This window comes from Dermacentor andersoni, chromosome 5 (genome assembly GCF_023375885.2).
Source record: "Dermacentor andersoni chromosome 5, qqDerAnde1_hic_scaffold, whole genome shotgun sequence".
Lineage (NCBI taxonomy): Eukaryota > Metazoa > Arthropoda > Arachnida > Ixodida > Ixodidae > Dermacentor > Dermacentor andersoni.
Genome location: NC_092818.1, coordinates 110,508,139 through 110,523,898, shown reverse-complemented (window position 1 = coordinate 110,523,898; position 15,760 = coordinate 110,508,139). Strand labels below are relative to the sequence as shown.

Below are 15,760 nucleotides of genomic sequence, written 5' to 3'. Positions count from 1 at the left end.
GTATAACGAAATTCTTGATTTAACAGTGCCTAACTTTTTTGATAACTTCTTGTTCATAGAACACCATGTATTTAGAACCTCAATATAATGAAGGTTGCCACCCGTCTTCTTTTATAGCACAGCCGTAGATTCACGTTGCCGAGCGTATACGCAGCCCGCACACCCTTTTTTACAGAGGTAATCTGCCACGTGTGCAACGAGTCGCCGTGCCGAGATGGCATGGCATATCCTGTGCGTTTAGTACTGGAGGTTGTGTAATTTCAAGTTTTGGAGATGCATTGAAGCGACAGGCAGACGAAGCAGTCGCTCCCCGCTGCCGGCACGAGAGCGTGGCTAGCTTCGCTCTGTAGCGCCAATGTGAAGATATCGTCGGCGCGTCAAGAAACCGTATCTTTCGTGGACGATTCTCAAATTCAGCAAACTTTTTTTTTCGTTCATATTTGCTTTTTCCGATTGCCCGATAATTAGAAAAATTTTACGGCCCCTTCCACATAAGAAATATCCATCGACGACTGCACTTATCTGTATAAAAGATCTAATTTCAGTATAAGGAAATTCTCGATTTAATGAAGCAAATTTCCGATTTTACTTACTTCATTATATCGAGGTTTAACTGTATATATTTGAAGCTTGGCATGCCTCTGAACTCTAGAGGCTTTGTCACCCGTGTACTTAAAAAAAGAAAGCCAAAGTGTTCATTGTATTCATGCAAATACAGTAACGCTTGATCGCCGCTAACAATCTGTATGGAAAGCTTTTTATTTGATTATTTTGCAATCATATTACACAAATTATGCCGTTGAAAAATAGACGAACCTCAGTGTGAGAAAGTGTGGTCACACCTTGTGTAGAGCACCTGTGAATGTGACAGAAGAGGCCTTAATTGACTAGTAGGGTAAAGTTTGTACAAAAGCAAATGAAGAAAAAACAAAAATTAAAGCTTGGCAGTATTCAGACTGGTCGCTTCTTGTTCTTCTTTTCGAGCTCTTCCATAGAGGTTGAATCGTACGGTCCACATATATATTTTCCCTTGCAGTTATTGTCTTGTGATACCCAGCATTCATAGACTGTAGCCGTAAAACGATCTGATGTCATGGCATCTCCATTCGCAGCGTCTTCCTCCTGTTCCAAACAAGGTAAATGCAAGTTAATAAGAGCATTGAACATCAACGAAAAATGTGAGCATGAGCTCATGCCTTTTTCAGCTTAATAGTCAATTTGCACTATTCTCCCTTTTCCTTACCCACAGTGTAAAGTAGCAAACGGGGTGCTCGTCTGTTTGTCTTCCCTCCCTTTTCTCTCCTTGCTTTCTTTCTACACTGTAAAAATTTTTACACACTTAAGGGTGTTTTCTTGTCACATGGGTAGCGCCCCTACCTTTAGTACCTGTGGGGTCTCACCCGTACTCTTGGGACAAAGGAATGACAACACGGTAGTGCAAACAATCACAAGGGCATTTATTTCGCCTTTCATAGACTTGTAGCCGTATTCCTATCCACAGAACATGCCGATATGGGCGCGCGACGAATCTAGGAAGTCCGACTGCTGGGCACCAACGCCTGGTCGTTCGCGTGTACAGTCATGCGAACGATCATGCCTCGCGAGACGGTTTTACAGAAGCGTGGATCGGCGCATGTGCGGAGAGTCCGCTCCGCTCGCCGATTCCGAGCCAAAGAGGAAAAGCCTTCTCCCTTTTGCGTCGAAGTAACCCCTCCGTTAGGTGGCGTTAGCAGCGCAACACTCGTAAGGCTCCTGTACGGAGGGTGCTCTCTCTCATACTACTCTGCAACCACACCGACCGCTGACGTAAAGCCACGCGGCGACGCCGGATTACAGGAGACGGGAGCCATGCGGGGAAAGCAACAGGGTACGCATGAGGGTCGCGCATCCCCACAGGCCTTACAAAAACTTATTGAGGACGACAATGGAACTCTAACTAGACGTGCGATGACAAAAGACGTAGTTGAAAACTATATAATCATTCTGACAGCCTTAGGCGCACGAAAATATCCCACACGAGAATTTCATATCTATCCCTGTGAAATTCTCCTGTCGCAATATTTCTGTGCTCCCGAGGCTGTCAGAACTACGTCTTTTGTCATCGCACATCTAGTTAGAGTTCCGTTGTCGTCCTCTATAAATTTTTGTAAGGCCCTAACGGTAGGGGTGTTACCCGTGCGACAAGAAAAATACCCTTATAGGTGTAAACACTATTACAGTGTTAACTTGCGGCCTCTACTCAAAAGATCCAAATGCATTCTTACTTTTCGATATGCCACTTTGTATTGCTTGTTAAGGAGGGCATTTGGAATTCTTTCGGAGTCCCATCATTTCAGTGTGTGTAGAACGAAAAAAAAATGTAATCAAAAGATTGCACACAAAGCATTTTCATCGAGGTTTACTGCAAAGTAGAACTGAAGTTGTATATTGCGTTCCTTAACTACCATGATTACAGTTTGCGTTGCAGTTAACAGTGTATTCCAGCTAACACGCTGACTTCGACACACCGATTTATCCGAGCAATAATTTAATGGCACCCCACTTCTCGTGCGCGCGCCGACGGTCGGTCGAAGTGCCGTGCACTAGTATTAATTAATTACGAACCTCCAGGGATGTCTAGATGGAAGCATAATGCTGTAGACTATATTCTACAGCAGATAAAGGCACTTACATTGAGCATTTCCTTGAAGCACTCATCTGCCCTGCTTATGTCGAGATTGTGAGTTTTCAGGTACTTCTTGTAGTCTTTGGCACATACCAAGCCGTCCTCTGGAAATGCAGAATTGAGTATGATATACTAATTAATCTAAAAAAAAACGATAGTTGGGGGATTTTATCAGAACACAGGTTATACTTAGCTTGAATGCAGGTTTTACTGGTGTGCCTGACTAGATTTATCGTTCTACCTATCGTTTTGGAGACAGGTCTCCCAGCAGATGCATATGCCATACAAATGCAGTTTAAGATGGACCTCGGGGCTGGATTGTGAATTTAGAGTATAATTTACGAAGAAATAAAATTGAACGCACATCAAAGTTGGGAATTGAGAGTTCTAGGACTTGCCGTCCAGTGGATAACTGGTTCGACATGTCACAATAATTAGTCTGATTCAAACACACTGTATTCTTAATTAGCAACACGTACAGGTGCCATCACGCTGTCTTATAACGCAGGAATGGTTACTTTCTGAAAAAAATATTCAAGAAAAACGTGACGGCATTTTGGCTTCAACGACACAGTTCGACTATATACCGCCTGTCAATTAAATTCATGGGGGTATCAAAATGTTTCCAACCTGGCTCTGTTTCGCAGAAAGTATTTCATTTACGTTCATGCAAACACTGTCAAGTTTGAAAAAGTGCCCTTGCGCAGCATTAGTACAGCACTATACCAGCGTTCCTGCCATCTTGCGAATATGTCCTTGAAGTCTTGTTTCCGGAAGCAGCCGAGCACTTTTCTGCGATCCGAACTTGACTAAATCCAAAATGGCCACTTTTGAGCTGGGTCTTTAATTTCGAGAGCAGAACGAAATAAGCGGGAGCCAAATCTGACGAGTGTAGGGTAGAAACAATGGTGTTTCCGGCGAGAAACTTGCGTGCGCCGAGTGATCTGTGACAAGCGTGCATTGTCGTCGTGCTGCATCCAGCTTCTGGTGCGCCCCAACGTCGGGCAGTTTTCTCCGGAGAGGCCCCCCTCAGACGCCCTAAAACTTGGAAGTGAAACTCGCTGTTGGCAGTTCTGACCATTCGGGACGCATTGCCGATGCACAATGCCGTGAATGCCGAAAAAAAGGAAAAAAAATACACGATGAGCATGCATTTTGTCGAGCTGCGGACATGTCTAGCCATTTTTTCGGTCGGGAGACGTTCGGCTTTTCGAGTGCGACGACCGTTTGCTTCGTCTCAGGCTCGTACCCGTACACCTAAGTTTTGTCCCAAGTGATGACCCTCTACGTGAAATACAGGTCATTCGTAAGGATTCGCTTCCGCTTATTTCGCTCCTCTTCTCAAAATTAAAAATCGAAGGTTGACACATATTGATCACAATTGCGTAAACCAAGCTCGAATCGCATAAGGGTATACGCGTTCGACTCCTTCCTGAATAGAGGCTTCCAGGACACATTCGCAAATTAGCAGAAACGCTGGGAGCTCTGCATAGCTGTGCAAAGCTGGAACTATTTCAAAGGTGACACTGTCTGAATGCACGTGAATAAATTACTTTCTTCATAACATAAACAGTCTCAAAACTTTCTGATACCATCTCGCGCGAGACGTTGAGTTGCTGCCTCAGAGTTATGTACTGTATTATTGTTACCCCTTGGCATAGACTGAACGGTATGTAACAAAATCGCATCGATAGCGCTACTGTCATGCAAAATATAGGCATGTCTGCAGCGCTCTTACTGTTCGAATCCATGATGAGAAAGAACAGATGCAGGTACTTCTGCAGGAAGTCTGGCAGGTCCTTTACGCTCTTCGTGCTCTTTCCAAGATTGGTGAAAAACTTGAGCCACTCGTCGAACTCCACGATGCGGTCCTGCGTGGAAGCATTGCACGAGACACATCGAGTTCGCCATAAAATTACTCGGCCATTACAGAAGAGGAAACAAACCATGTGTTCAAGGCTGGACACGCAGTTTTAGGCGTAAATAAATTCTTTAGAGAGCGTCCGCAGTGTTGGCAGCGAACACGTGAACTGCGTAAAATACTGCTGCGAGCTCAAGTGCCTACAGTAAAACAAATTTGGACTCGTCGTTCATTACGAAACTACAAAAAGGATTGCGCGCAAAAGGCGCGGAGAAAACGGCACGTACAACGAAGACCGGCATCCTCGTCTTACGTGTTTCTTGGTTCGCGTTCCTCTCGAAATTGTTCTGCACCTTGAACATCATTCAGCGATGCCCCGCAAGCGTTCTTTTCCGCAACGTTGTGCTTATTGAGGGAAAGCGACACTTATAAAGTCTCTCTCTCTCTCTCTCTCTCTCGTCAGCGTAAATCAACGATAAATTTCTACGAGCCGTACATGACATTTCCTCTTTAATAAAGAACACTAAGCCTTGTGTGCGCGGCAAAGTGACGTACGATACGACTTGCCTTGTTAAAGTCCGCGTGCTCCGTGAGTTCGTTCCACCATCGCTCAAGAATGGACTTCCATCTTTCGAAGACTTCCTTCTCGAGCTTTCCGTGGCGTTGCAACTTTGTGTAGTTCTTCAAGAAAAAAAGCAGAAAAAACAAGAAAACACATGTTTTTTTACTGCGGCAAAAAAATAGAAATAAGATCGAAGGTTAGCCACGCATTTTTGTTTTTACGCGCTGTAAAACGTCACAATAGCTTGTTTTGACACTTACGCGCGTTTCGTGCGCGCCTAGGTGCTCTGCCTGCTACTTAAGCGCTCTGCCTGTGGCGTCGCAGGAGATTACGTGAGGCAGCATCTCTGACATGGAACGCGCTGTGATTGGCGGCAGCAGATTTGAGGAGAATGCATAGCGACGCCAAAGCAGTGGCATATGCTACGCGTAGGGCTGCCCGAAAGCTTGCAGAAGAAATAGACGTGCGGCGGGTTGGTTGTGAGAGTTAAGGCGAAGGTGGTATGCTGAACGTGAAATAAAGTAAAATGAAAAAGAAAATAAGCTAACGCAAGTTGTTTCTTGTACAATGTTGTAGAAACGACGCGCAAAGAAGAAATAATTTGCTCGACATGTTTTAAGTATCGTCAAACATATGGAATAGTTTACCGGAGGATGTTGTGTAGAAAAACGATGTATGTGATTGTGAACTCTACCTAGGTGAGTATTTTTATAAGCGTGCTTTCGCTTGTTAGTCGACCATCGTACAATGTACGTGTATTTATCTGAATTCCATTAATTGCACCCTCCCTGCAACTATAACCTCAACAGAGGGTTAACACTTTGACTAAATAAAATAAATATTACTCTGTTTTCGTCAGCATGACTGCGCGATACTTTTTTTTCCCTTAACGCTGTGGCATCTGAGCGCGGAATCTTTCCTTATACAGGCTGTTCATCCACGTCTGCGGCATATAACAACTGAATGATAAATCGCTTATGCTCATAACTTTCCCATGTTTCTAAAGTGGCGTAAAAAGAACCATTGCTTTTAGGCTGGTGCTGCTAGTGGCTTGAATAAAGAGAAGCCTTCGGGATCGAAAGATTTGTTTCTATATCGCTAAGTGTAAGGAAGTACTCTGCAGAGAATACTTTACCTCCGCTATAATGTTGAAGTCGTCCCATGTCAGTATTCCGTCCTTGTTATAATCTGAAATGTAAATTGCTTATGTACAGGCACGAAATACCAAGTAGAGGTTGTAATTTTTGACAGCTTGACACTTTCCTATTAAAGTGAAAATATACCATTATACATGATGCACGTAATAGTTACAGAAAGACGTCCTTAAAGCTGTCAGGGTCGCCACCTGTAAGTCTGGTACATGTCAATAAAAAACGAAATCATATGTCAGTAGAATGAAGGTGTTAGGTTAATTATTTTCGTACAAATGTATCAAAGAAATTAATTTATGCTGTAACAGAAAATGAGCTATGATATCGCTGGCAAGAATTTACAAATGACAATTAGGAGGTCGAATAATAAAAGTGCATTCAGTATTTATTTTATATTTGATGGGCTAGCATGTGGCGTCACGGAAGTCATACTTGTGTGCCATGTATAGCCTCGCTTGCGTTGTTGGAGATAATAGAGACTTTTAGCGCGTCCGGTATCCGGGCAAGCGCGGGCGGTTTTCCGGTTTAGCGGGGGCGTCAACGTGAGCGGCCAGATCGGTGGCGCCAGCTGGTGGCGCAAAGCTCAACCACACAAACACAGAGCTACTTACTATATTCTGCTTAGCTGCTGGCGTAAATCTTCGACAGTGGCGTAATCGTGTTCACAATTACGCCGCTGCCAAAAATTTGCGAAGTGGCGAAGCAGGATATGGTGAGTTACTGCAGTTTTAGCCATGCGTTTGTCTGGTTGAGCTCTACAACACCAGGCGGCTTCACCGCTCACGTTTACGCCCCGACCATCCGGTAATCCGCCCAAACCGCTCCCGTTTACCGGAATAGCGTACAAGCTAAAAGTCTCTAATCTGGGGACAGGCGGATCGGGGATTAACGAGCAGCTTTCCGCCGTGCTATTGGTTGTTGCGCTGTTGGCCGTGATGACGTCACTGCAAGCCACCAGAGAACGAGGATGGCGATAGCATTAAAGACTAAATGGAGCGCAATGAACTGGTAAGTATAAAGACGATATTATGACATTATGTAGCTCAAAATACAAGCAGGAAGTGAATTTCAGCAACACAGTGTAGTGTTCAGAATACATAAACGGTGTTCTGTTGTTTTAGTAACGGCATGAACAAGGGAAGGAAACGCAGCCTGCGGCGACAGAGGATTAGCTCCAGTGATGAAATCGAGAGATTGCCAGGCAGTAGATGAAGACTGGGGTGGAAGAGGCTAGCACAGGGCAGAGGTAATTAGACATCTTTGATAGTGGTATTTTTTTCCCCTGTAGCAGACATATTTTGCCTAGCACGTTGATGATAACAGCGTATAGCAACAAAACAGTGACAAATAAACGCAAGCCAGCGTACGTATAGTCGTCAAGGAATTTTCGCAACGCCGTGGACAAACCGAGCGCGTGGCCTCTGCGGCCGAATCTCCGCCACAGCGCAGAATGTACCGTAGATGCCGCGCGGCACGAATTATAGAAGCTCGGCAAATGAAATAACCAAGGTATTTCACATTAATTATTTGACAGTCACAGTTGGCTGGCTTAATTCTTGCAACGGGCTATCTATCTATCTATCTATCTATCTATCTATCTATCTATCTATCTATCTATCTATCTATCTATCTATCTATCTATCTATCTATCTATCTATCTATCTATCTATCTATCTATCTATCTATCTATCTATCTATCTATCTATCTATCTATCTATCTATCTATCTATCTATCTATCTATCTATCTATCTATCTATCTATCTATCTATCTATCTATCTATCTATCTATCTATCTATCTATCTATCTATCTATCTATCTGTCTGTCTGTCTGTCTGTCTGTCTGTCTGTCTGTCTGTCTGTCTGTCTGTCTGTCTGTCTGTCTGTCTGTCTGTCTGTCTCTCTCTCTCTCTCTCTGTTTTTGCCTACAGGTAAAGGTGTTTGCAGTTGTTAAAATGCGAACAGCGGAGATCAGCAGAATGCGCAGTTCTTGTGCAAGCTATAGCGAAAACCAAAGGGCGCGGAGACGCACGACAAACTGCGTTCTGTCACGAGCCGTGTTCGTGACAAATCAGAGTTCGCCACACAGCTTTCGCGCTGTTTGCTTCCCACTGAGTTGCACACAAAATCAACGCACTCCGCTGAGCTTCGCTGTTCGCGCACAATTGGAACTACTGCAGCGAGATGGATGGACGATTCCGCGCACACGGGCGCGCACGTACTATTCGCTTCGCGAAACGGCACTTACCCCAGAAGTTATGAAACGTGTACAGGTGACGGTGCCTGAAGACAGACATGGTCGAGTACGCGAATCACACAATACGAATTTTGTCGAGCAGCGACACCTGAAAGAGTAAGACACAACAAAACAAAACATGACTCACTCTGCTTAATTTAGGTGTATACTTAAGTTATGCGGCGTGCATGTTGTGCCACAGCAGCGCAGAAAAAGACGTTTAATTGTGTTTCAATAATCACGAGCATTGGAAGTAAACGGCAGAAAGAGCTGAGCTTAGCTCTGGAATGATACTGCAGTACGTTTGGATTCTGAAGATAAGTCGAGTGTACAATGTAAAAGCAATTATCAAAGATAAGAAAAAAACCACCTTGTCGCTTACGTTTGACTTCATCTGTGAAAGCAAATCGGATCAACTTCGTGACCGAAATAGTAGCACGATTGAAACTGCGTTTGTATATCCGTACGTATGCGCACAATCGAGGCATGGTATACGTAAAAGACAGCTCCGTTACTGTCCTGAGCTTACCCAGCCGAGAGGCAGCGCTTCGTTGCCATGGCAACCACGGTGTGCCCGCGGCTCGGCGCAGCCTCCGCGCTCTTTGCCGCAAGGCCAAACAAGGATATGAGCCGCATCGCTAACCGCGTGCCTCTCAAGCGCCCGTAGCAACTGCGGCACACAAAGCCCGGTTGGATGGGCGCCAGTATAGTTTGTATTTCTGCCGCAATGAGCTGGGCTGAAACACCAGACGGACCCAAGACTTACTATCGAGTTCGTACTCGTCTTCCCGGCTGACTGTGGCGTTCAAAATTAGACGGGCATGCGAGCAAGCTCAATGCTCATTTCACCATGCGCGAAACTCAGCTTGACCTATCAGACTACGCGAATAAAAGGTTGAATAAATAATAAGGCACGCGCGCTTGCGTGTATAGGCGAGTGGGCAACATTTTATTGATAAAGAATAGGTTCGGCCCGGTGGCCTTGTCTGCAAGGCATATCAATAGGGCACGTTAATATCTGTCGCGCACGATAAATTCCTAAGGGACCGCAAAGCGCTCTCATGCGCGTATTTTTGAACTTCTGAAGTGACACCGGGGAGAAAAAAAAAGAAATGCGAATAGAATGCGAATAGAAAATAACCCATTTCCTGAGCATGGCTGAGCACAAATGACCATGTGCACCGGCCTCGACTGTATACATACGGCCGATGACTGTAACGAGTATCGGTTCGGCGACATGTATTGGCCGGACAAACGGCAGAATGCTGCGCCAAATTGCACGTAGCAGCGAACTCATGGCCTTTCATGTAATGTCTCAATATTATCTCTTCCAAAATAAAAAAAAAGAAAGAATGACACAGCCGAGTCGACTCGGCATCGGTTTCGTGTTTCCGCTTTCACACCGCGATTTTTGCGATGTGCGGTGGTAGCTTCGGTCCTATAAACTGCACGCACGGAGCGCTTTACTTAGTGGAACGTGCGATATCTATATACAGACCATTGCAATTCACACACAAAAAAAAAATAAAATAAAATAGCAGTAGGCGGGCAAGAAGAACAACAGTATACTGTGGCCGGCAGCCAGACCTGAAATTTACGCCACTGCCTGTCTACTGTTCTGACGTCAGCGATAATGGGACCGCACTGCGCTCCGTTTCGAGTTCTCAACACCCATGTGTAAACTGCCAGCTTCGCAACTGCTTTGTCATTAGTGTTGACGACGGACGTGATTACGCGCAGAAGAGATTCAGAATGTCAGCACGCTGTCACAGGCTTTGTAAAGGGAGTTGGGCGTGTGCTAAAAATAAATAAATAATATCATTATAATAACATGGATGATAACAATAATGATAATATCCACATTCTTGCCTAAAAAAACTACAAATGCCGTTCGGTGCGTTGTTTTCATCAATGCGCTATTATAGTGCACACGCTAGTGACTACAACATATGCGATGGGTATACGGATTAGAATTGTACATGCACTAAGGACTCTACACGTTTCCGCTGATTAAATTAAGGTATGTCGCGTGACTTCAAAACTTACGTTTAGTAGAGGCAGAGTCTTTCAATGCTAAAAAGCATTTAGAGACTCGGGTAGAGGTCAGTTCGCGAGAGCTTATTTGACGTTATATATGAATATGACGGGACACCAAATGAGACGGAGCATGCAGTTCTGTGCCGCACATATGCGATGCACATAACTACCGAAGAGAAGATTGAGGGGGAGAGCGCTTGACATACTGAGGTTGAAGGTTCGAATCGCTGTGGGCGGCCTGTTATACCTTCTTTTGATCCCTTCAATATGTACCTTTTGCGCGAACATGAACTGAACATGAACGACGTTGAATTCATCTGCGCTTAAAAACGGTTCGACTTTTTCAAGCTTTCCTTGGCTTCATTGGCTATTGATCTTATAGCAGATGCTTGATCCGATCGTCAGCGCAGCCTGCGACCGCAAACTGCTTCGCGAGAAGCCACGCAAACATCCAGTATACGTGGTACTAACGCTTCCGGTGTCAAAATGGAGGAGAGCGCCGAAGTTCAGTACCATTTTGCGATCCTTCTTAACGCGATATCGTTAAGGGCCCTGTGTCGCAGAAAATCCGGCGTCGGCGCCCGCGTCCAGCGTCGACCGTCTTGTGAGCGAATAATCATTCCGAACCACGCACATACACACCACTCAGGCCCTCCGCGTAGCGTAAATACGTTACTGAAGTAAGTGAATTTCTCAAAGTAAAATGCGTCCGAAAAATCGTTAGGTACGACTTACACACACACTACAGACACGATAGCGTCGGTTCGTAATTTGAATATACGAGAAAACATAATTATGTTACGCGGAAACTCAAGCGCAAACACATTTTCCAGCGTTTATACTATTCATAGATCGGCACGCCCGGTTCCTTGCAATGCCATCCAGATGGCGCTGGCATCCGCGCATCCGCGGCCCACGCAAGCTTGAAGCCGCGTTTCTATCAGAAATCTTACTATCGTGCATAGCGTTCGCTGCCAGCGTCTCCCGGTAAACATGAAGATTACGTAAGCTGCAGTTGCCGGGAAGCGTGAGAAGCAGTCGGGGATCTTTGAATGCTAGCGCGTTCCGCTCTTAAATAATAATTTTGGAGTTTTACGTGCCAAAACCACGATCTGATTATGAAGCACGTCTTAGTGGGGGACACCGGATTAATTTTGAACACCTGGAGTTCTTCAACGTGCACCTAAATCTAAGTACACGGGTGTTTTTTGCATTCCACTCTTAAAGGCGAATCTTAAGCGTCCTCCAACTTTTTTCTTCTTATTTTTACGTGATGACGCTTGTCCTTGCCATGATAAAGTTATCGTTTTACGCGCACACACACACGCTTACATTTAGTATTTCCAGTGTTCAGACAATCGTTCTTAAAGGGATACCTTAAAAATATTAAGTCAAACTAGTTAGAAAGATATAGGCTTCTATAATAATGATTTCGTCATTCGTAGCGAAAATATATCTTTTGCAAGCAAGAAAATGAAGAAAATAGAAAATCGTAGTGGCGCCACCTGTTGTGGATATGGTACCTCTCATGTGACGTCAGCATTGGTTGATTCACAAGGAGCGTCATAAAGGGAGGTCGCGTGGAGATTACGCGTTTCGGCACGAGCGGCTCAAATTGAGGAGCAGCAGCGGAACCTTTGGCGGCAATTTTGTACGAAAAAGAAGTGTTTATATTGGCACGCGGAAAACCGATGATAGAGTTATCGACGAATAATCCGTGATATTTTCCTGTAGTGCCTTTTTAAACGGAGGGAATCACGAAAGCGCGCTTCTCCCAAGACAAAGTGTTATTGTGGAGAAGCCAGCTTTACCGACGCTACAACAGGCTACGCACGCATCCATGGACAACGTCATAACTGCCCGTGACTCATAAACAATTAACCACCTCTGACTCCTGAAATGTAAATAAAAACTGCAGAATGGGTGCTCGTTCAAAAGCTGGGTCGAAGCAGCGTACCAGTGCTCGCTGCTACTTTTCGTTCCGTTTATGGTAGTGCGGATATTCGAGCCTTTGTAATATTGAATCGAATATCCCGCGAGTACGTGCTGTTAGCAATTTCGAATATTTTATGAGAAAGTTCTCCTATAGTTCGCACTGACGTGGAGGTGACTGAAAAAAGAATGAAAGAAAAAAAAAAGAAGGAAAGAAAGAAAAATAAAGCTTATTCGAAGCAAATGCAGCGTTAGTACCCTAGTCTAGTCACGAATTAGTCAGCCAGCACAGTTACAAAAGTATTTGAAGCGCTTAAACAATCCTAAATTATCTCATCATTCGACTCCTGCTTGATTCGCGGTTTCAAAAATCACTATTCGCCCGAACCTACATCCTTTGCCTAGGTTATGTTTCACGCAGACCTCTTCATCTTTGCGACTATTTTACGTACTGTCACCCGTCCTTTTTCCTTTATCCAACGTACCCCAGTGTAGTGTAGCAAACCAGATTTTCCGGAGTTTCCGTTCTGGTTAACCTCTGCGCCTCCCCTCATCTCTCATTTTATCCAGCCCTGCACTATTGAGAGAAAAAAAAAATATCTTATATCCCATAATTACCTTATCCGTTAACCCCGTACGATATATGGGAGGAGGAGCAAGGGGAGGGAAAGGGAGACTGCAGGGTTGTCAACCAGAAATGCGTGTCGGATTGAACGTACACGTGTTCTTATGCGGGAACCCCATACACGTTAACATGGAATTTATGGAGCATACGGGTTTTTTCTGTAGGATACCAAGGTAAGCTTATATTATTCTCGCAATGCAAACAAACTTGGGCTGAAGTAAAAAAATAATAAAAGAAAAGCGGAATGATGGAGAGAGGAAGACCGGCATGCTTATCGCTTAGCGCGCATCGGCAGTGCGATCCAGGAATAATCTCACCGGCGCGGGCGGTGATCTTGGTGTCGTTTATATTTTGGCGCCTCGTCGACACGAAAAGTTCAACCAGCCGCGCCTCGCGGTCGCACTAGGCTTGACGTGGCGCTTGGCACGCCTCCACTTACACGCTCCGTGATTCCGTGCACTCACTTTTGTGAGCGATCGCGCTCTTCCTGTCGTTCTGAACACCATTCCTGTCGCTCTTGGCACTCCTTTTTTTGTTCGCTTGACACGAATTAACCCTCCAAACGTGAGTTGGTTTCGTTTCGTTGGCGTGAACATTGTAGTCGTAGATGGCCCAATATGATGAATGAGAGATAGAGAGCACGCTCTATTTCATTTTATTTTTTTCGCGACTAACTTCTCTGCTTAGAGCAACTTCAGCATCGGCGATCCGCACTTTCACTAGGTCAAATATTAAATTGACAGAGAGAGCTAAAAAATGGCCTAATATGTAGATGACGTGTCACCGTCATAAGGTGGTTAAAGACTATATAGATATATTAAAAGTGCGCGTGGTGTGCTCCTTGCTTGCATAGCACTGCGCGTAACTATTTGGTGAGATGAATCATGGCATATACACGCACAAACACTCCACCTTGCGTTCTGTTGCGCTTCCGTGCGTACATAAAGCGACTGGCCCAGCGTTTGCAACTGAGGAAGAGCAGAGAGATGATCGAGGTATCATTTAACTACTTGATAGAATCAGCCACGTTTGTGTTTACTCACTATGCGCACCTCGACGAAGATTTATTAGAGACTGGAATAAGCGATTTGAAGTGGGGGAATTAATCATTAGAATTTGGTCGCATACCCGTGTGCAATCAGTCATACAGCCACTCCGGAATCGGGCGTTTACTTTTTTTTTCTTTTTCGATTTTCGATTTTCGATGCTGCACGGCTGCAATAATGGATGGACGATATAGCGAGAAACTGCAGGGATCGAGGCATTCGCCCGAACCACGACTCTCATTGTTCAGGTTTACGATATTCAATTACATAATATAATAAAGTGAGGGATTGGTGAAAAGTGATAATGTTTATATAATTAATGCACTCTGGATAGTTAAAGAAGAAAATGTGCCTAATCTGTTAAGTAGATTCTATAGGTAACGCGTGCTCGCATATTTAAAATAACTGCGAAATTTCTAAGTAAGACTTCTTTGCAGATAAAACAAGAACAGCAGTTTCCCTGAGACACTTTGGATATCTGCTGTCGGGAGATTGTATACTGCATTTCAGTAGTAGCAGCTGTGAAACGTACTAATTATAGTAGCATTGAAAGGCTTTACTGACGCACGTTTTTACATGACACAGTTAACTTAGACGATCAAAATCAATCCGAAGCCTTCAATTAAACGCCTTCAGATACGGATGCTTTTGGATTCGAAAGCTACACTTGCTTCTGGGGTGAGCGCCGCGGATAAATCGATTCTCAAGTAAACGTTAATATTCAATCAAATTTCGGTAAACGCTATCGTTCAATTGTTGCACTCAGGTAAAAGCACAAAGTGCAAATTACGATCCGTTTGAAAGCAATTCAAGAGCACATCTTATTTCCTTCCAGCGCTTGGAGAAATTAAAAAAAAAAAAAAGTAAGAGAGAGAACTGTTTACCGCGGTACACATATGTGTACGTACGTACTAACCGACTGATTAATGCATCCGCGAACATAAAACATATTCTGCGCGTATAGGAAATATTAATGAAGCGGTCGACTTACCGCAAGTCTTCCGTAGCTGGATGAACACGGCACCCTGTGGCTGTGCTTCGAATACAGGAACTCTACTCTGAATGCGCACCGAGCGCGCTCTGCTCTGCCTCGTAGCGGCGGATAGGCCCTGCACTTATTTCGGGGAGTTTATTTTGGTTCCGGGCCCCTCCCCGAACATTCTCCGCCCGTGTTCTCAGCTTTTGGATTTTTTTTCGCCGAAGGTTGCGAGGGTGCGCGCAACACCTTGGTCATGTGGTAGCGAGGGCCGAACGGCAACACAGTAGCATTTCTCAACCAGTGCTCGGTTGAACACAACTCATTGCAGCACAAACACCGACTCTCAACCTTGGAGGTCTCAGCGCACGAGTTTTAAGGTATCGAAGGACTGCGTTTCAATCGTGACTGAATGAAGTTGTAGAGTAGCTCCGCAGTAGTTGCATGTCCCGGCTCTTTGCATGTACGAGGTCATTCAAATTCCGCGCCAGGACTTGTACGTCCTGTACGCGGCGCGTATTTTGCCGCTTTAAAGTCATCCTTTGCGGTGTAGTGCGACCACCCAAACAGTTTTAAAGCACCAAAACGTACAGCAAAATTATGTGCACGCGGCTGACGAACGGGTAATTAGCGATTCTATTTAGACACGTTGCGTCGACGAATCGTGCAA

General features: G+C 44.7%; 1 protein-coding gene across 2 annotated transcripts; it reads right to left on the bottom strand.

Annotated features, from left to right (window-relative positions):
* Nucleotides 1-740: 740 nt before the first annotated feature.
* Nucleotides 741-15,262, bottom strand: LOC126531042 (sarcoplasmic calcium-binding proteins I, III, and IV-like). Of its 2 annotated transcripts, none has more exons than XM_050178423.3 (7): nt 15,106-15,262; nt 8,487-8,583; nt 6,224-6,276; nt 5,094-5,207; nt 4,404-4,536; nt 2,672-2,769; nt 741-1,122 (listed from the first exon to the last, which is right to left on the bottom strand). In XM_050178423.3, exons 2-7 carry the CDS (start codon nt 8,533-8,535, stop codon nt 952-954), a joined length of 618 nt encoding a protein of 205 aa, XP_050034380.1. In that variant the 5' UTR covers nt 8,536-8,583; nt 15,106-15,262; the 3' UTR covers nt 741-951. The 2 variants fall into 2 exon arrangements, with proteins under 2 accessions (XP_050034380.1, XP_054926892.1); XM_055070917.2 differs by lacking the exon at nt 15,106-15,262 and adding an exon at nt 8,857-8,922.
* Between the last annotated feature and the right edge of the window lie 498 nt (nt 15,263-15,760).

Excerpts from the sequence above, each read along its gene's own strand:
- LOC126531042 (XM_050178423.3), bottom strand. The coding sequence starts at position 8,535 with ATGTCTGTCTTCAGGCACCGTCACCTGTACACGTTTCATAACTTCTGG. Across the intron at positions 6,277-8,486 it reads CACGTTTCATAACTTCTGGG|ATTATAACAAGGACGGAATA; the intron begins GTAAGTGCCGTT and ends TTTACATTTCAG. Across the intron at positions 1,123-2,671 it reads GCTTCAAGGAAATGCTCAAT|GAGGAAGACGCTGCGAATGG; the intron begins GTAAGTGCCTTT and ends TGTTTGGAACAG.